At 41.7% G+C, this 21625-nt stretch overlaps 1 protein-coding gene across 5 annotated transcripts in view; it reads left to right on the top strand.

Moving 5' to 3' along the window:
• The window catches only part of LPAR1 (lysophosphatidic acid receptor 1), a 100545-nt gene extending 81641 nt beyond the window's left edge, over window positions 1–18904 (top strand). For all 5 annotated transcript variants that reach the window (XM_075931438.2, XM_075931439.2, XM_006117990.5 and 2 more), the window contains one exon: window positions 16617–18904. In XM_075931438.2, coding sequence (XP_075787553.1) covers window positions 16617–16918 — 302 coding nt within the window. In that variant the 3' untranslated portion in view covers window positions 16919–18904. The remainder of the gene's footprint in view (window positions 1–16616) is intronic.
• The last annotated feature ends 2721 nt before the right edge of the window (window positions 18905–21625 follow it).

The raw sequence follows: 21625 nt of genomic DNA, 5'->3' as shown, positions 1-21625 counted from the left end.
AAGACAAATGAAGTTTAAGACAGCAGTAGAGCTTTTCTGTATCAGTAATACCCATTATGGATTCAGCCCTTTAACAAATAGATCAGAATTAGTTCTTAAACTAAGTGTCTGATTCCCAGACCTGAGGAAGAGATTTGTGTAAGTTTGAAAGCTTGTTGGTCTTACCAACAAACATTGGTCCAGTAAAAGATATTACTTCACCCATCTTCTCTCTCCAGTGTATTTGCTGTAGAGTTGGGATAAATAAATTTCAGCCTCTAGGCTATTTGCAAACTGTTGATTTTGGATAAAATTTCCAAAGTGCCTAAATGATTTAGAAGCTGAAGCTTCTTTTTCAAAAGTGAGCTAGGCACTTAGGTTTCTATGCGTCTTTTGAAAATGAGATTGAGACGTTTGAAAATGTTACTCTTAACTCCTTGCTGTTGGTTATTTGTGGGGACATTGAAGTTTATATGGCATTGCTTCTGCTCACTGACTGGAAGAATTACATTTTTTGAGGAAAATATTGAAAAATATTTTGTCCGTGTGACACTTTGAATAAGTAAAGATTTTTGTTAAACTTCTCTTATGCAATTTTTTCACTGAGCCTTAGTTGCTCTCTACGTATATGTGAAAAATGAACAATATAAACTTACGAATCATTTGGTTTTGAAAATATTCATGAATCAAGTGATACCTGTTGAGCCATCTGTAGCTAATAGTACTATGGAGAGTTTGTAAGATGAACTGTAGTATCAAATTATATTATCTGGCAGACTGGAAAAGTGGTTTAATAGCTGCAATATATTTGAAAAGCTCTCATTTGTATAAAAAGCCACTCTTCGTATCAGACAATTCCTTTGGGTATGCTGTTAGGGCAACATAACTGTCAATTCATCTTTTCTCAGTCTGCAAAATGTTACTACTTAAAAATGAATCATAAACTCGCCGATAAGCTGAAATGCTAAAGAGACCATGATGTCGTAAAAAATAAAACCTGGTTACTCTGTGAAGTTACTGTTTCACAGTTGGAACTGATCTAGGTCAGCAGAGCATTGATAAATGCCTGTGTTTGTGAAGTACCAGTAGAGCTGTGATAGTCAGTTATCCTTGGTAAGTAATGCCACTTATCAACAGTAATTGTGTGGGTTTGTTTGTTTTTTAAACAACAATGTATGTCCCACTATTTTCTCTTGGGGTTTAGGCTCCTTGGACACTCCTGACATTTTTACCCCAACTAACTTTTTTAACTTTTTTAATTCCTAAACTCAAAACTTTCATTTGTCTGGGCAACAATAGCTGCCTGACCCCAATGGCTCCCAGTCAAAGGAACTAATCAAGCACCCACCACAGAGGAAGTTGGTTTTGTTAAAGTCAGCCCAGGGACACTGACCAATCAGGACTCAGGTTAGGTAAGAATTCTGTCTACTGTAGCACTCCATCGTCTGTATGACATTCACCTGTGGACTAGCTAGTTTACTAAGATGTAAGGGATACCCCAAAAACATGTAATATTGAACATTTAACCCTCCTTTTAAGGCAGAACCCAAGATCTGGATACCTTGGGTGAAATCCTGTCCTGTTGACATCAGTGGAAGTTTAACTCTTGACTTTGGTGGTACCAGGGTTTCACTCCATGCATCTTGGTGAAATTTGGTTCTGAAAACGGACTATGGCTGACTTTTACTGTAACTAAAATCTTGGAGTTGGACACCCGCAGAGCTTTATGGTTTAAATCTCATCTATTTCATAGAAATACCTTTTGAAAGAATGTTTAAACACTGCAGCTCATGATTTAATGAGTCCGCTGAACCTACTCTCTCTTCTCCTGGCATTGTGGATCGCTGCTGTTCTCAAGGGATTCAGTAGCTAGGAACTTGTAAAGAATCTCAGATGATATCTTTATTATATATTTATACTGATAACTGGGAATCCTAGTGGGAATAGCATAATTTTAATGTATTGAGGCTATTGAAAAATACTTCATTTTTCCCAAAAAAAGCATAATCAGTAGGGAGTTATAATAAAATAAAGGGCTTTCTAGCATTTCATGAAGTGAAGAGTAAGTCCAGTGTTTTTCTTGCATTTAAAAAATGCAACGAGGGAAGGATTGCTGTGGTGTTAGTTTCAGTGCACTGTTGCTCAGTTTTACCTTGAGAAGTAGCAGCAGGTATTTTGTATATACAAGCAAAATCTTCTAGTAACTGTGTACATTTTTGTGAGGCAAGTTATCAGCATGAAGTGGATGCCAAATTTAGTGTCGGTAAAGCATAGAATACAGATTAGGACATGCAGCATTTATTGTACAGAGTGCAAAGGATTTATTTCCTTATCTTAGTAAATCCATGGTATTGTTCTATGTTCTTACAGCCCCAAAGCTTCAAACCTTACTCCTCCACTCCATGCACATCCTCATTTTGAATAAATCTCAAAGGAATTTCATCTCTCCAGGTCGCTGGGGAAAAAAACTTTTCATCAGCGCATTAAAAATAGAGGTGGGGAAAAATAAATGGAAAACTTAGTTGCCAAAGATAAGCAGTTGCCAGTGGTTAAAAGAACTTTTAGAATGAGAGGGAAGTTTCCAGGAACTCGCATCCGTCACACAGGTTTAGTGTACATCAGAGTTGTGCAGGAGACGAGGTGACAGTCACTGCCAAAGCAACAAACATAATGGTGATGTCATCAGCACTGCCCACAAGAGGTGGTTATATTGCTAGTGGGGCCTCACAGTTAGTCCTCGGCCCACACCCGACTCCTCCCCATCAGGGATTTTGCCGTCCATTTTTAGATTGGTTATTTGGATTGAACACTCATAGGAGCCTTCAATCTCAGGAAGGGTTTGGGAACAGATTTATGGGAACTAGACAGGCTTAAAGACACACGTATTGTGAAGGAGTGGCTATGTACTTCTCTGATAATTGTGACTTTTACTGTTTGGTTGGCCTTTCAGGATAGTCAAAGTTAATCTTATTCAAAAGTAGTAGTATTAGGAGCTTCTGAGATCGAAGGCCTGTTATCTCCTTACTCTTTTATTCCCTTTCCTTTGGGTTGGAGAAAGATACCAGAAGATAAATAGGCTTATGGACTGGAGCTCACTCTAGTAACTGGTAGAAGTATGGGAAATATAAAATAAGTTGACAAGATTTTGGATGCAGCTACTCTGTAAATATTACCACATGCAGAGATCTAGTTACAACATGGTTGAAATCCAGTTCAGTCTTGCACACTTTTAAACTCTATTCCTTCACTGAACTACTTCCCTGTAGTAACTGAAGACTGTAGAAAGGCAGGGGAAAACTGTAAATTAAGTCTCTGTTCACAGCACAAAACTAACCTGTGATTTTTTGTTTTTTTGTTTTTTTTTTGTAACCCTATCTCGGAATCGTCTGTCATTTTATGCTGGGGTTTCTAAAATGTAAAAATTTATATTCAAACTTGCACTTGCACTATCAGAGGACTGCCATTTTGTAGCAAGGATTTTGCATATAATGTTGGAGTGTAGATTAGGGTTGTAAGTGAGTAGACCGCTACCCGTTAAGCATATCTTTATCGGGTAGTTGAGTCACTACTTGACTATTTACTCCCCCCCACTTTTGCTTCCTCCAGGGCAGCAATCAGGGAGGAGAGCAGGAGCCGGTGCTGGGGGGAGCCGACTTAAAAGCCGGTTCCCCCCAACATGATCTCTGCAGAGGCACAGCAGAGGATCTGGTGTGATCTAGGAATCAGCTGTCCTGGCTTACACCTGGTCCCAGAAGCTGTGCCATTTCTAAGGTTCCCGGCTGCACCTCTGCCTTTAAAATGTAGCAAGAGCTGCGCGTGGCTCTTGCTACTTTTTAAAGGCAGGGGCGAAGCAGAGATAGCAAGCACCTCGCTTATCAACTAATCAAGTAGTTGATGGAAATTCCACAAGCTCGGTTTGCTGATGAATAGAAATTTAACATCCCTAGTGTAGAGGAGGTCTTTGTATGGCAATCTAATCTAGCATGGACAAGGAAGGGTGGATTCTTCACCATAAATGGAACATGGTGAGAAAATGGCAATCCGTATTAAGAAGTACAATGCGGGTGTCGTGTTGCTGCAAGTTAGAGCTTTTGTCATTGATACATTTTAATATATGCAGATTTGCATGGAATTTGGGCCTTTTGTTTGAGCCAATCCCAAATCAACTGTGGAGAATTGGTTGTTTTTGCATCCTTTGTTTAGAATAGTGATCTCCAAGTTGAATGGGTTTTTGGAGTAGACTCTTTCTGGACTAGGCACGTGTAACTGAAAGTACCCCAAAAGAACAAGTTACTATGGAGAGCTACAAGATTGGCTAGCCTGCCTCCTTTTTTAAAACCCAGAGGGGTGCTTAGCTCACATCCTGTCTTCTCTTGAGTACACGTTAATTGCAGGAGATTCTCTGACTTCCACCTCAGCTCACTTGTGCTAGAGTTTTGCCCTAAAACAGGATGATTTTTTGCCCCAAGAGTTTTCTTGGTGTTGATAAGGAGAGTGTTTGCACCACTGAAAAACTGCTACAAAGTCTTCAGTTACAGAATAAATCCTCCATCGCTAAGTGATTACCAGTGCTATGATAAAGCAAATGTGAAAAGTAAATGAGCCACAGACAAGAATACAAAATGTTAATTCCTTAACCCAGATTCTTCCCCTTCTCCCTACTTAATATGTTGCTGATCCCTTAACTGTAAATGGGAGTTTCCCAGAAAGACTGGCACAGTGCTGTTTCGCTGAGCAATCATCTTGTCAACAGTTGATACCTGACACTGTGCTGTGTCAGCTTTGGGGTTTATATGATCAGCACAGGAAGACAGCTCAGCCTCTTGTGACAATAGATGCATATTGGTACTCATCAGAAAATGCATAATGTACAGCCAGGAAAAATTTAAGGAGGTGGCAGCTCTTAAGTAGGTTTTCAGAGTCATATCGCTTCAGTTGGGTAATGAAATTTTTACCTCCTTTGCTACAGATGTATTTGGTGCTTCGCTCATCTCTCTTGGTGCTTCACTCATTTCTCTTCTCTAAAGTACTTTCTCTAGACGTTTAGCTTAAGGAAGTTAACTAACGTCTAATTTACTAGTCGAATAGTCGATGGAATTTCCATCAGCTACTTGACTAGTCAATAGGCACTTCCGTATTCCTCCTTTGAAATGTAGAAGAGCCCCCACTAGGGCCGTGTCCAGACTCAGGGTTTTTTTCGGGAAAAGTAGCCTTTTCCCGAAAAAACTTCCCCTGCGTCCAGACTCAAGCTGCGTTCTTTCGAAATTATTTCGAAAGAACGCGGCTTTTCTTTTGATGGCGGTAAACCTCATTTCACGAGGAAGAACGCCTTCTTTCGAAAGTAGGCGTTCTTCAATGTAAAGAGGCCGTCTTCGAAAGAGAGCATCCAGACTCGCTGGGTGCTCTCTTTCGAAAAAGCGGATTTCTCTTTCGAAAGATCCGCCTGCAGCTAGACGCGATCTTTCGAAAGAGGCTCTTTCGAAAGAAGCCTGCAGTCTAGACATAGCCTAGGAGTTCTGGGAAGGCTCAGCTATATGGGCTCAGCACCCAGGAAATCAATCCCCACAAGGGACCAAATAAATCTGTCTTACCCTCGTACAAGTTGTGCACAGAGAAATCTCATAGGGTCAGTCCTCTTTATCAGTGGAAGTGAGATATGCATGGTGGTTGCTCCCATCCCTCAGTTAACAATTATTTACTCTGGGTTTGATAATAATCAAAAGTTTTTATTAAGTTTAAAAAGTAGGAATTAAGTGGTTGCAAGTGAAAACAGTCAGAACAAAGTAAGTTACTAAGTTAAAACACAAACACCAGCAAAGTCTATTTATTGTATTAAGGAACTTGTTACATGCAAATTCTTTCTCAATAGCTGACCTTACCTCAGGTAAAACGCTTCATTAGCATTGATCTTTACTCTGGCTTGAGTCGTGTGTGTGTGTGTGTGTGTGTGTGTGTGTGTGTGTGTGTGTGTGTGTGTGTGTGTGTCCTCTCTATGTGTGTCTCCCCTCTCTTAGGACAGTTGAGGAAGTTTCAAAGGCCAACTGAAGACAAAACTGATTGCCTTCTATTTCTTAAATAGACTTCCTCCCCCACGCTACATCTACACTGACATGATTTTCTGAAAATGCTTTTAACAGAAAAGTTTTCCGTTAAAAGCATTTTCAGAAAAATCACGTCTAGATTGGCAGGACGCTTTTCCGCAAAAGCACTTTTTGCAGAAAAGCGTCCGTGGCCAATCTAGACGCAGTTTTCCGCAAAAAAGCCCCGATCGCCATTTTCGCAATCGGGGCTTTTTTGCGGAAAACAGTACTGTGCTGTCTACACTGGCCCTCTTGCGCAAATGATTTGTGCAGGAGGGCTTTTGCCCGAATGGGAGCAGCACAGTATTTCCGCAAGAACACTGACGATCTTACATGAGATCGTTAGTGTTCTTGCGGAAATTCAAGCGGCCAGTGTAGACAGCTGGCAAGTTTTTCCGCAAAATCATGTGATTTTGCGGAAAAATGTGCCAGTCTAGACACAGCCCCAGAGTGGAACCCACTGTTTAGCACTCCTCATCCCTAGGGAAAAACACCAAGTTCAAGATGGAATCTAGTACTAGGAGGCAGGACCAACCAAAGTCTGGGCTTTCAGGAAGAATAAAACCTTTTACAGATCTTTGGTTTGATACTGAACCATTTAGATCCTAAAGTATTCCTAATGGCCCTCATTAGCACATGCAGAATTCAAACCAGATTCACACTTCATATGTCTAACTTCTTATGCAAGAATGATACATTCACAAAAATAGGATATACAGATTTGGCAGGGTGTAACTTTAAAATCAATGTGTTATATGATGCATTTTGCATAAAGCCTATTATTTGTATTCATAAGCCAATTTTCATAAGGCATGAAGGGAGTGTGGGAGCACTTGGCATAATTGCAAAAGCAAGAAACACTTAACTTTACACACACAGAGAGTTGTGTTCCCTTCTGCATGTGTGTGTGTGTGTGTGTAGTTGTGTTCCCTTGTTCTGATTGATTTTATAGTTATCAACATGTATTTCTCACAATCGTAATATAGCTGATACTTTCTTATATATCCCTAATTGCACTGGGCATACTTCTGAGGTTCCCATCACTGTAATATTGCTGGGTATTCCTACCTAAATTTATCCTTGTGCAAGAGGCATTCCTCATGCTCTCAAGTCAAAGGATCCGGACCCAGGTTCAACTATGGGGCAAACATTTGCAGGAAGAAGTGTATCTTGCAACATGTCTAAAAGAACTCCGGTTAGAAGTAGGGATGTAAAATCCCATTTAATTGGTTAGCCAGTTAAACAGCACGGTTATTTGATTAAAGGGGACAGGCAGGAAGGCTGGAGCAGGAAGGCTGGAGCAGGAAGGCTGGAGCGGGAAGGCTGGCCACAGGTTAACCGGAGCCAGTAAGCATCACCTGTATTCATCAGGGACATTTGGCTAGGAGCTCCAGGCTGGGAGCACAGCTTTTCCAGTGAAAGAAGTCAGTTCCCACACTGGAAAAGCTCTGCTCCAAGTCTGCCCTGCCCTGAGCTCTTAGCCAAATGTCCCTGATTAATACAGAGACCATTCTTTGATGCACAGCCCAAGGGGGCAGCTGTTGAGGTAAACAGGCCTCAAGGTTTATAAAGAAACAGGATCCTTAAATGGTCTCAGTAGCCAGCCAGCTCAGAACGTGAAGCACTAGTAAGACCTGCCACAGCTCTGTCATAGTTAGTAGATGGGCTACCAGGGGGCTTTACCATATAGGTGGCTTCAGTGATCAGCCCAGTTGCAGTGGATTAGAAGCAGTCTAGCCCGGAACTGACAAGCAAATAGATCCAGTGGTTAGAGCTGCAACTGATAGATGCTGCAGTCTTCAGTCTGGCTGTGAGCAGGAAATCACACATCCAGCCACTATACCTAGCTAGGCCTGTGGAAGCAGACACAAATCTAGCGGGAACGTTAAACCATCCACTTCCCTTCACAGTAACAGAGAAAACAGTGCTTCACAGCTCAGGTGCACAGGCAGAAAGATACAGCTCCAGTCCTTTCCCTCCTTCCTCCCCCAAATCATCCACCAGAAGCACAAGCAATTCTTATAAGGCTGACACTGCAGTAACGGATGCACAATATACCATCTCCTCTCCCTCAGTGCAGCAGGGTTGTTTTACACAGTGAATCCATCTGTTAGTCCAACCAAGCTGCATAGCCCAGACATCAGCTCCCTCAACCACTATGAAGAGTCGTGTACTTCATTGATGAAAGCAAATATGCATGGAGCTAAGAGGGACAGGAAATACCTCCCCCGCCCAGGTTGTATTATCTGCCTCAAAACCCTGACAGTTTGGCCACATTAGACGTGCATAGGGTGACCGTTTTGGTCAGGACAATCCCTTCTTAAAGCCCTGGCCTGACTGGTGTTGTTTTTTTTTTTCCAAAAGGCAGTATTAGTCCCACTTGCACTTGCCAACTGATCAAGTTAGCAAGCGCAAATGGAACAAATGCCCATTTTTGTCAGAAAAGTGTAGTGTGGTGTGAAGCAATGTGGGAGGGGGCCAAGCTGAGTTGCAGTGGGGAGGGGAGGCAGCATTGCAGCACGGGGCGGGCGGGGGGAGGGCGCAGCAGGATTCTAGCAACCTGCAGACAGCCTCCTGAGGGGTATCCCTGAGGGGTCTAGCTACAGGTGTATTGTAGTGTTTCCTGCAAAAGGCCATCAGATTCAGGATCTTCTATATCCCCACTGGGAGTTTGTTCCATAATTAGATCCCCTTGTCCAAGAGTGTTTCTATCCCAGCTCTAAACAGGTTTCATTCTGGGTGTTTTGATCTACATTGCCCCAGAGGAGGGCAGCTGTCAGGGTGTGTCTAAACTACACCCCTCTGCTGACAGAGGGATGTAGACGAGGCACATCGCTATTGCAAATAGACAGGGATTGGTCGACAAGGAAAGCCTTTTCCGACCGATTCTGTAAACCTTGTTGCACAAGGCATAAGGGATCAGTTGGAAAAGGCTTTCCTTGTCAACTGATCCCCGTCTAGATTGCCACTTTTTGCCTGCAAACTGCCGCGTCGGCAAAAAGTGGCAGCCACTTCTATTCAAACGAAGCGCAGGATATTTAAATCCCCGCTTCATTTGCAATAGCGATGTGCCTAATCTACATCCCTCTGTCGGCAGAGGGGTGTAGTTTAGACACACTCTCAGAGTTTTATAGGTCAAAAATTCAGCTTTTCATGTAAAATCCGTTAATTGCTTTAAAGATGACTAATGTACCTTAACTAACTTGCTGTAGTTGGATACCATTCAACTATTACTAGATGGGAGAAAACACAACTGCAAAGCTCATAATTGAGTTGGAATTTGAATCTAATCAATCTGATCATTGCCATTGTCTCTTTGGTTCTTACTCTGTTCAGGTTTTGTACTCCCCTCATTGCTATAATGCAGAGCTACTCAACTTTGGAAGTCCGGGGGGGGGGGGGGGGGGGGGCATAATGATACTCTCAGCACATCCGGAGGGCCGCAACTTAAGTGTGGTTGCATATACATGCAAATATATGCAAATAGCTTCTTTCATATTAATAGGCATGAATAAAAAGATTAAGGCAAAACTACACAACACTCAGGCCCCATTTAAGTCAGTTCTGCTGATATTAATAAAATGCAGTGTTTACCCGATTTCCACCCATATGACAGCACTTTTCATGAGCAATGACAGTCCAGGAATTTAACTACTAAAACACATAGCAACAAAAGACCATTACATTGACTCGTCATTGTGGAGCGTGTTCCCAGTGGAGGCCATGCCATGTTCAAAGGATCCTACCTGCGGGTTCCGTGTTGAGCCCCACATAAACCCAAACCGCACCATGGGTTGCAAAGAAACGGGCTGCATGTGGCCTACGGGCCGCACGTTGAGTAGCCCTGCTATGATATCTGAGTTCCTTCCCGGAATGTGTTAAGTTAGAAGCAAATTTAGGTCTATTAAGGAAACCAAGAGTTCTAATAACTGTATTTCTGCTGTCACTAATAGTTTAATTCTATTTATAGGGGGAACACGTCAGCGCCTAATGTTTAAACTGTGCACACACACAGTTCTGTCAGGAATGTACGTTGCAGTGGGAGCTGACCCAATCATAATACATGTAACGTGTAAGGATCTTAACAACAAAAGAAATAACATTGGAAAGATATTAAACAAACCATACTGTTTAAATGTAAATGTATTATTAGAACTTGGAGACGTAGCAAAATACAAGAACCGGTGGGGAGAGGGAGGAGGGACATTTTAAAAAGAAAGTTTTCAACTTCAGCATGAAATAATTTTCTGTGATTAAAAACAGTAATATGTGTGGTACTAAGGGAACATCAAAGTTTTCAGCGTGTTACATATACATTACAGACTCCGATGCAGACTAACTCGACTACCCCTCTAAAATCTGGTTTGTAAATGGCTTCATGCAACATGCCAGCTGTCCACTCTGTGCCTCAGATGACCTCTTGTGGTGAGCCCTAGTGTTTGCATAAACATGGCTACTGCTGTAGAAAAATTCAGAATAGCTTAAAAAAATTAAAGGGGCACTTAGGTGCCAAAGAAATTTGTACAAGTAAAAATTACTTTGAAAATTCCCAGTATAAGTTCAGGTATGTTTAATGCCTTACATAAAAAGACTTACTTGGCTAAATGCTTCCACTTGCGCATATATGGATATACATACATCTTCAAACTTGCCCAGCGATTTTACGTACCTACATTTTTGAATGTCTGAGTAGAGGTATCTCTAAAGTGACCATATTCTCGTAGATGCTCAGGTCCATTTAAGGTGTTTCAAGTTGGCACTTCAAGCTCATTAGTCATTTAAAAAAAATCTTGGCCCTAGTAGTCTACATTTGCTTCAAATCAACTAATATTAATGACTTTACCTTTTTATTGGGTTTTTTGGATCATTTTCTTTCAATAGCCATAAGAAATCAATTTGTATAGTCCAGCTGACAACAAATAGTCAAATCCAGCCTAAAAAGCCTCAGGTGGGAGGGGATATGTGAACTGAAAATATTTTCTCCTCCTTCCATCTCTCCCCAAATCTGAATTCCTTTAATCATAATCTGCTTTTTCCTTGACCCTTGTCCAATGTGTAACACAGTATTATAGTCTATGCCAATGGCTCAACTACTGCAAAGGTCAGACTCTGCAAGACCCCTGTCATCAACAATATTTTATGCCCCCATTCCAGCCAAGTCAGACGTTGAGCTTATGAAAGTGTGCTAAGGCCATTATTTAACTGTTGTAAGATGATGATAGACACAAAAACTTCCTGTTTGTATCAGGTTTTTGGCAAGAGTGAGGCGCGGGGACTGTCATTTTATTTTATGAAGCGGGAAAAATATTTAAATTTTCTCGGCAACAGCTGGACCTTATTCATGCATCAGCTTCCCGTATCTTCTAGTTTAGAAACCAGTCAAAATCCTGACCATTGTCATTTGATAATCTCCTGGTTTTGTTCAACATGTTTTCCTATAAGTAAACAGTTTATTTTTTTACCTTTAGGAAAAAATGAATTTGGTTATTCACTCACTAAATTCAGCCATTGGATTAATGGTGAATTAAATACTTTCCTCTAGATCTTTCAGAGATTGTAAATGCATGTTGTTAAATTGTTTCAGTCCAAGATTTTTGTTTTCCAAGGAAAGTAGATTTAATGCACCAACCCTGAAGAATTCCTTTTAATAAATAATGTATATATGTGAAGTACAGGGCTTTGTGCTCCTTAATTTCAAAAACTATTTTAATTGAAATCCCATATGGCTCACTTCCATGTCCATTCAATCTTTTCCTTCTCTTGTAGGAATGTCTCAGTCAGTCAGTCAGTCAAGATGGATGATGAAAGTAGTCCTTTACAATCAGGACTAAGATCCTCAAATTTATTTCAAGTGGCTACTAAACAGTCATGGTTAATAACAGCATTGGTGCTGGAAGTGAAACCACAACTTAGAGATGAGAAAAATCAATCTTGTTCTTTGCATCTTATTTTCTTTTTTTTCTCTCAATATTTTTTCTGAGTTTGGGCTGTTGGTATGAGATGTTTCAAGGGGGCATTTGGTGATTTTTTTTCAAGCAGTAGAGGTCAGGGAGCCACAGACAACATGTGCATATGGCTACTATTTAAATCATCAGGCTGCTGTAGAGTTTCATCCAACTCTCAGCAAAGGGAAAGACTGTGTATGTGCTGTGTTTTTCCTAGACCTCATGTGCTGCTAACAAACTAGTAACGGTTCTCTAGCAATTTAAATTGTCACTTGCCAGTCTTCTTCAGGGGGAAACAAGAACTGGAGCTCTGCTGTACGTCGAAGGAAAAGAGCAATGTAGTTACCAAGTTGGCACAGCAAACTATGCCGTGTAGTTGCCCAACAAAAGCTTAGTACTAAAAATCTACAGAGGGCGCAAAGATTTTGCTGCACTGGAAGGCTCTGCGTTTGCCTCACTCTTCCAGTCCCTCCATGCCTTGCCCAGGGGTCCGTGGACGCTGTTGGCTCCCCTTGTTATATCATTTCCTCTCCTTGCTGTGGTTCTGCTCTGAATTCTCTTACAATACGTACATACCCTTTTATGATGGAATGGATATGACGTGCCTTTTCTGATTTCATTGTAATTCTTGCAGATCATTTTTGCCGCTTGCATACGATAGCAGCATAGAATTTTAAAAAATAGCTGGTGAGAACTGCAGCAGAATGTACAGCACAAGGTATCTATGTCAGAGCACAGCCGTGCTTTCAACAAAACACAGCTGCATTGATGTGCAGTAGTGTCAGGCTCACTCAGGACCACACTTGTCAGTCCATGCTCAACCAGCAATTCCTATCACAGTCTGCTTGCTCATAGGAACTCTCTGAGGGTACGTCTATACTTGCACCCTACTTCGAACTAGGGATACAAATGTAGGCGATCAAAATGGTATATGAAGCAGGGATTTAAATATCCCGCACTTCATTAGCATAATCTTGCCCGCGCGCTGTTTAGGAACTCAGCTGTTTTGAGCCAGGAAGTGCACTCCGGGCTGCGTTAGTTCGAATCAAACCCTGTGGTTCGAACTAATGTTACTCCTCATTTTTTGAAATTTTTTGAAATCATTTTTTGAGGAGTAATGTTAATTCGAACCAAGGGGCTTGATTCGAACTAATGCGGCTCAGAGTGCACTTCCTGGTTTGAAACAGCTGAGTTACAAAACACAGCGCAGGCGAGATTATGCTAACGATGCGCAGGATATTTAAATCCCCGCTTCATTTACTATTTTGGTTGCCTACATTTACATCCCTAGTTCAAACTAGGATGCAAGTGTAGACGTACCCTGACAGTGGCAGAAACTGTTGGCATGATGTGATGGCATTTACTGCTAGGTAAAACCCTTTTGTCCTACAACAAAGCCGCTGTTCCTGCACATGTTTATCAGAGGAGGGATTTCAAACCTGGGACTCGCTTTCCCTTTGATTTGCTGGAGCCCGAGTTTGTTGACTTTCTAGGTATTTTGCAAGGGAATATCTATTTCCCTAGGCATTTTCTGAGGGAGTCGGTGCTGGGAGAGTCAGAGCTCTCATTCTGATGAGTTGAGGAGAGCTGGAATTGGGTCGGTTAGAACTTGGCCTTTTTAAAAATATCTTCATGGAGTTTGACTGGCACATTTTAGAAACTGAAATAAAAACTAAGTGAAAAGACCAGCAAAATTCCCAATCAAAGCTTTAAGCTCAATGTAATAAAGATTTGTTCTTGAGCTGAAGATTTGGGGTGATACCATAAGCATTTGGGGGCAAAATCAGGGAGCATTATATCTGGCTAGAAACAAAAGAAAAGTTATTCTTCATATATTTGCAGAAGCATTAACTCTATTCACTATTACTTTTTGTAGATAATAGTATTCAATTTATAATGGGCCATCTGAATTTAGTATTAATGGGAAAAGGCACTATGCTATAAATAAATGCTAACATAATTGTGTGCTTAGATCTTCATGCTACACTCAAGAGAATTGCAGCATTAGGAGACTTACTGATATCCAAGGCATGAAAAACACATGGCTGTCTAGTGGCTAATTAACTACATTCCAAGTAACTAGAGCTAACCGTTTTCCCTATGGAGAAGTTAATTAAACCTAGCTATTTCGCGTTCATCACGCAGTATGGATGCTGTCCCTGTTCCTGTGTTTCACCATGCTTTGACTCCTATAGATATTCATAATCATCAAATAGAGTGCACAGTTGGTCTGTGCGCTGGATTCCTTACAGAAATCCTTGCTCCTTATAAATCCTCCAAACAGTGGAGCTAAGTCAAGATAATCGGTTTTGAAATGGGAACTAAAGGAGCCTGGTGTTGTGGGATTTTCGACAGAGGGGCCTGAATACTAGAACCCTGTTGCCCTCTCTGTACACCAGAGTCCGACTGTGTGACATGCCCGGCTAGTCTCTGTGCCTCAGGCCATGCATTCACTATGCGGAAGATGAATGCTGCTGCAGTCAATCTTCCAGAGTTTGGTTTAGCGGGTCTAGTAAAGACCCACTAAATAGAACTCAGCAGTTGCCCTGTCGGCTAGGGATGTCTACATGTAGACTACATGAGTAACCGATAAGCCATCCTGTCGACTACACGCATCCTCCCACCCCGCCTCTGTATCAGAGGGAGCCAGTGCCCATGGGGAGCCAGTTTTAAGCCAACTCCCCACAAGCACTGGATCCACCTGCTGCCTACCCCTGCAGCCTGATAAAGAGGCAGCAGCAGGAAGGGTGAGGGGAGAAGGCAGGAGCTGATATACACCAGCCAACACATAAGCCAACTCTCCATGCATACTGGCTCTGCTGACCCACCTCTCCCCCGTGCTGCCTCCTATAGGGGGGTAAAAGCCAACTCCCCCCAGCACCAGCTCTGTGATGCCACCTGTACTCGCCCCTCTGCCACACACACACACACACACACTCACTCACTCACTCTCTCTCTCTCTCTCTCTCTCTCTCTCTGCTTCGTCTATCAGAATCAGTAGCGCAGGAGAGGCTGCTGCAAATCAGCCTCTGTCCACAAGGAGCCGGCCACCCACAGATGAGGCAGCAGGCAACCAGTCTGCATGTGGAGCTGGTTATTAAACCAGTTTCCCTCACAAACCGGCTCCAGTGTGCCGCCCCGCATTACTGCCTCTGATACAGAGGCAGCAGCGTGGAATGGCAGGGAGCTCCCGGGGAGTGGAGCCAGAGTTCACTGGCTGCTGGCCCTGCCCTGAGGGACTATCAAATAGTCGTGTAACCACGAAAATTTGATGGTTACATGATTATTCAGTTGTACGCTATCTAACATCTCTATCGTCAGCAGCCGGTACTCCTGCTCTTGCGAGAAGTAAGGGTAGTCAACGGGAGCAGGGAAATTCAAATTAAAGTACGTCAACTCCAGCTGTGTAATTTATGTAGCTCAAATTGCATATCTTAATTCCACCTTCCCCTATAGTGTAGAGCTGGCCTGAGTGATGTTTGAAGGGGAGGTGCCTGGTAAACAGCAGTGTCTGAAAGTTCATTTAAAATTTAAATGATGCTGTTGCAGAACTATGTTGCCCCTTGAGTTGATATGTCCCCTCACAATAGGGGCACACTACTAGGGACCATAATGATGGCTGCAGCAGAAAAACCTAAACAAAATAGAATTGACAAGGCAAGATGTGGAAGCTTATACTGTCATTGCCTGTGCTAAACCTGTCTGTACACAAGGACTTTATTTTTCCATTGATGTCAATCCAGCAAATCTCAAGAGCATTAAAATCCCCTCATTTTCTCTCAGATTTTTCCACAACAGAGCTCCCTCTGCTATGTATATATTGGAAACAACTTTATCAGAATGCCTAACTTCACTGCCCCAATTACAATAATAGCTACTTGATTTCATCCCTGCGCTTAAATGCAGAATTTTGTTCTGAGCTTTACCCACTCTCAGTTCTGCAAGTGATGGGGGGGGTGGGGCAGAGGAGTGGGAGGGGGAAAAGTGTTTTAATCAGTGCAAGATTCTTTGGCAATCATGCTACTGAAGCCTTAGGAGCTTCTGAATTTCTGCTGAATAGAGTTCTAAGAGAGAAAATAAAGCCCTTCAAAGACTACCTTTCAGTGCATAGAGGGCATGTTTAGTACTTTCCATTACGTAATGTGCCTGTAATGGATTAGCAAGACCCAAACAAATTCTTTTCCTTGAGAATTACTCCCTGCATCGTGTCCCTCTTTCTGCTTCTTCATTCACGATGCTAGCAGAAGGGTAGTCTTTGTTGTTGTGGTTAGCTTGAGATGGACATTGCTTCATTTGTCTCCTGGGAGCAAGATTTAATCAAAGGCCTTTAGCTGAGGAGGAAGAATGCGCCTCATTATCACCTTTTACTGGAAACATTTGCCAAGGAGGGAATATTTAGAGGACAGCATGTGTGACGCCTCTTCTGGTATGAAGTTCTGCCAGAAAAAAATTTCAGACTTTGAGAGAAACCTCTGCTATCAGTGAACAAACCCTTGCCAGGAGTATATTGATTGTTGCAAAATAGAATGAAATATTGCTGGGTTTGGTCAGATTGTGTATACAGCCTTTTATGTGATTGGTGCATTGATCTTTAATTTTTCTTTCTCACTAGGTGCTTTTATAATCTGCTGGACCCCAGGACTAGTCTTGTTGCTCCTTGATGTTTGCTGTCCTCAATGTAACGTCCTGGCCTATGAAAAATTCTTCCTGCTACTTGCTGAATTCAACTCTGCCATGAATCCCATTATCTACTCCTACCGGGACAAGGAAATGAGTGCTACCTTCAAACAGATCCTCTGCTGTCAGCGCAGCGAGAGTGCCAATGGCCCCACCGAGGGCTCTGACCGCTCTGCCTCATCGCTTAATCACACCATCTTGGCTGGAGTGCACAGTAATGATCATTCTGTGGTTTAAAACAGAACTGAAAGATCCAAAAGGACCAGAGAGCATTTTTATTGATGGCTGAACAATAACAGGCTACGAAACCACGTACAAAGAGGGCTGGGCACAAGTAAAGTAACCAACTCACAAGACAGGCTTAAATACTAATGGACTGTAGTACTCTTGTTTCCAGAAAACCCACCCACGCACAACACCAGCCTTGTATGCAGAACTGGCCACACTATAGCGTTCATCCTTTCTTCTACTTTCTGAAAGTAGAAAACAGATTCCTTGCGAAGGAATTCTTAAGTAGCCCTTGGGAAGTTGTATTTAGGCAACACTAATTAGACTTGGTCAGAATATGCTTTGTCTTGGTGCCAATTGGAATCAACTCTGATTAATTAAGCTTATACCAGCTTCACTGCATTTACATGTAGACACTTAGTCATCTTTTTTAAAAAAATGCATTTCATTTAATAAACACTTAATATTTATCACCATCTGCATGCTTGTGATGGACATTATCTGTGCAGGGAGAAAAAACATGCTGTAGTCTGTATTCTTAGCTACACCAAACCAAAACTATGCATCTATTACAGACAACAGGAAAGTGATGGAAATTCTGACTCTTGCTACCTTTTTTCTATTGGTATTAGAGAACACGCATGTTCCGTGTGTTTGCAAATTGTTTTAATTACGGAAAAGCTGATCTTTGTAAAGTCCCGCAGGAAAGTAGAAAACCATAGATTGTAGAGCAGTATTCGTTTAGATGATAAAATAAACAGTACTCTAGTCATAAGGTATTTAACTTTTCTTTTTTGAAGTGTGGTATTGAAATATGTAACATACACAAGGAGTCCCAAGTTTATGCATAGTCAGCTCCTTAAAGTAAGGTGTGTCTTTAATGCTCTAAAAGAGCTACAGCTGTGAGGCTAAGCTGAAACACAATAGTGTTTGGTAAGATGTATTTATGGCATTGGAGGTTTTTCCTCATTCACTGGGATTCAAAGGGATTTTAATGCATAATACAGTGTACTTGTTAAACTTTTTAAAAAAATTTTGCACTGAGATGTTTTTGAGGGTAGCTATTAAATTATTTACCCTTCAACTCATAAACAGTAGTTACTTGGAGCTAAGGTACAATATTATTTTTTAAGGAGATCAAATATATAATAATTTGTCAAACAATTGAAATCTCCATTATGACAAGCCAGCCTAGTATTTGGACATCTAATATATGGCTACTTCAAGAGGAGATACCACCCGTCCCAAGTATAAGCGCCTATGAATTATTACATACTCATGTAACTCAATTGTCTGCCATCAAACAAATTTTAGTGAAGAAGGGAACTTTGTATTAAAGAACTTGGGACATTGGTATTCCAAATTACTTGTTTGTGTGTGCGCTCATGCGGGCATAACAATGTAATGGACCACAACTAAAGTTCATGATAGGCTATTTTCCATGTTGTTAGATGCCTAAATAATAACTTGTTTGAGGCTTATTGATCAGTCTAATTCTCTCGAATGTTAGGTAGCAGGTGTTGGAAGACTGTCATGAGGCTATTGTGTTGAGGTGGCTAGAGGGTGGAGATTAAAGAAGGATGCCTGAAAAGGGGAGTTTAGCTCTAAGGAGGCAAAGTATAAAGTTGCCAAAGAGTGTGAAATCAATAGGAGTTTTGTCATTGAATTCAGTGGAGCTAGGATTTTCACATCTATTGTTCAGCAGGTGTGTAAGGGCTACGTGAAAGTGGGGAAATGGGAGCAAGCAGGTGGGCTTAGAGAGAGCTTCCGGGAGTCATGTGTCATTTAAACAAGAGACTGATATTTATACTCGCTTTGTACAAAACACACACAGCTATATTTGTTCATACTTTATTGAAGCCGAGAATAAAAGAATTCATGGTTTTTTTCACACATGTAACTACAATAAGAACCAGAAGATGGGCTGTTTGAACTTAAAAAAAAAAAACAAAAAAAACTCCACACTAAGCCACTAATAAAGTTTTCTCAATGAGTGTACAATGTTTGGTGTGCATACTTCAGTGCTCAGACAACAAGGGGGATTTCCCAAAGAGGGGAATGGAGTTGGGGAGAAAGTATCTGTTTTTCTGTCCTTCCAGATCTGCTTTTCCTTCTGCTGGTTGCTTCAGCGAGGAGGTATAGATGACAGAGGGCACTGCACTTTCCAGTGTCTCCTGCAGCAGAATGGGAGATACTACAATATCTGGGTTTAATGCAGGTTGCATTTCCCTAAACCGGGACCCTCTGGTCCAACAACATCCGTGGTCCAGCAGGACCATGGATGTGGAGGTCTGGTAGTGCCACTGGGGGCCCGCCAGCACCACCGCCAGGAGACTGGTGGCATGGCTGGAGCCCCACAGGGCCAGCAGTGGCTGGAGAGTCCCGGCCAGGCCAGCAGCATCTGGGCCCAAGCCCGGCAGTAGCAGCAGCCAGAGCCTGGTGGCAGAGAGGCCAGGGCCTAGGCAAGAAGGAGTCGACAACAAGAAGGGACAGCGGGCTGGCAACCTGATGGCAGGGGACCTCCTTTGGTCTGGCAAATTCACTGGTCAGGTCCCAAGGGTGCCCACCCAGGAAGGCCCAACCTTTAGTGGTTTTCCTCCTTCCCTGCAGGTATTTTCGGATGTCATGGGAGGGAGTCAGTAGGGTGACAAAGTCAAAGGACAAGAGAAGTCATCAGCCAATTGGTGGAACCGCCAATTCTAGTCCCAGAATGTGATTGAGTAGACAGGTGCCTATAGGCCAGATATAACAAAAGAGTTTTCATCCCCCCAAATATTTAAAATATGGGTGTCTGAAAGTTTCGGGAGGAGAGTATGGGAAGGATTGGAGCAGAAAGAATCATTTGCAAAAGACAAGGGTTAACAAGCTTAGTGTGCGTGATGGGTGTTGCATGGTGCTTCTGTTTCTCTCATTGCTGGTACAGTAGACAAAAGTCCCTGCCTACATTCTACTCCAGAGCAACACTAGCCAGTGCTAGAAGCTAGAATTTTTGAACTTGCAACAGCAATTACATCTCGTGCATCAAAGAGCTTAATCCAAGAACATTTGTCACACAGGCGGTTTTTCATTACTTGAAGATGAACTGCACAGGTTTGCTCAAAGTTAACAGAGTGCAAAACTTATTTATATGATTGCACTAAAGGAATTAAGCATGTGGCTATTACAAAATTTAATTGGTGCTGTATGTTAATATAATTATCACTATCCTTGAGAAATCTGAGTTGCCAATTGCATAGTTTTTCTGGAAGCTAATGTAATTACGGCTGCCATGAGCAAAGGAAATGAAAACAAGAATTTGGACTAGAATGATTCTTTCAACCTCCTGTCTATAATGGTTCTCATGTTACTTATTTTGGCAGAGAATCCTAGCAATCTGTCATTTAGATTTCTCAGTATCTTTAGAGGGTTGTATAATTGTCTCCAGTATTCAATTCTTTTAAAACAATTTATTTTTTCTACAAATCCTATAAAAGCATTGGGGAGACTTTTTAAAATTCCAAAGTTTCTCCCAACTTCATTAACATACTTGTATGTCTCGCCTAAGCAAATATTACCCGAGTTCAAATGCAGAGGTGTTTGTGCACACAGCTGTAAACATGGGAGGAGTTTAGTAAAATGCAATGCTGGAGGAGGTCATTTGTATGTCATTAATCAAAATGTTCCCCCCTTCATTGATTTGGCAACAGCACTAGTGTTAAGAGTTCTCTGTGGAAAAATAGAAAGAGTTAGGGAATTCTTGGGCTGGGGGCGGTGCCACAAATGTCTTTGTAAGCTAAAATATGGAACATTCACTGACCCTTTAGTTTCCTTACCTCTGTTGTGTTCCATCTTCTCTCTTTTTACTGATGAAGGCGGGGAAAAATTTGAAGCTATTAGCTGTACAAATTTACATTAAAATACAAAATCTATTCTATATTGTGGGAACAAAAAACAGGACTATGTAGCACTTTAAAGACTAACAAGATGGTTTATTAGGTGATGAGCTTTCGTGGGCCAGACCCACTTCCTCAGATCAAATAGTGGAAGAAAATTGTCACAACAATTTTGTGACAATTTTCTTCCACTATTTGATCTAAGGAAGTGGGTCTGGCCCACGAAAGCTCATCACCTAATAAACCATCTTGTTAGTCTTCAAAGTGCTACATAGTCCTGTTTTTTGTTCCTGCTACACCAGACTAACCCGGCTACATTTCTATCTCTATTCTATATTGTGTTTGAGCTGCAGCATCTCTCTTGTTGTGAGCCCAGCCTCTTAATCCAGGATCTATAACATCTATTGAAGAGCTCAGATTCTGTAATAACTAGAGATGTGCCCAAACTGAAAACCCATATCAGAGCGTAATGAAGTTTGGAAGAGCTGGACTTTACCACTCGCTCTTATCGCTAAATCCAAACTAACAAGTACCTGAAGTCCACATCTGGATCTAGAATTAAATGCCTGGGGTTGCCATCTATGAACCGCCATCAAAGCCAGTTATTGGTCAATAGAGCTAAGTATGGGGACAAAACTTTAGAAGGCAAAACCTTAAAAGTTTCTAAGAAACTAGGGAATTTTTCCCCATCAAAAGTTCTCCAATTTAAAGGCACGGCAGTTTGCACATCAAAATCAATAGTTTGTTTTTAAAATATCTGCATAAATTTCAAACAATATTAAATAGCACTATATTTTAAATGTTAGAGTATGTGCAATGATCAAGAGGGAGTATATTTGTCTAC

Source organism: Pelodiscus sinensis, chromosome 6 (genome assembly GCF_052426305.1).
Source record: "Pelodiscus sinensis isolate ZL-2025 chromosome 6, ASM5242630v1, whole genome shotgun sequence".
Taxonomy (NCBI): Eukaryota; Metazoa; Chordata; order Testudines; family Trionychidae; genus Pelodiscus; species Pelodiscus sinensis.
Note: the sequence above shows the minus strand (reverse complement) of the source record. Positions and strands in the feature narration are given on the sequence as shown.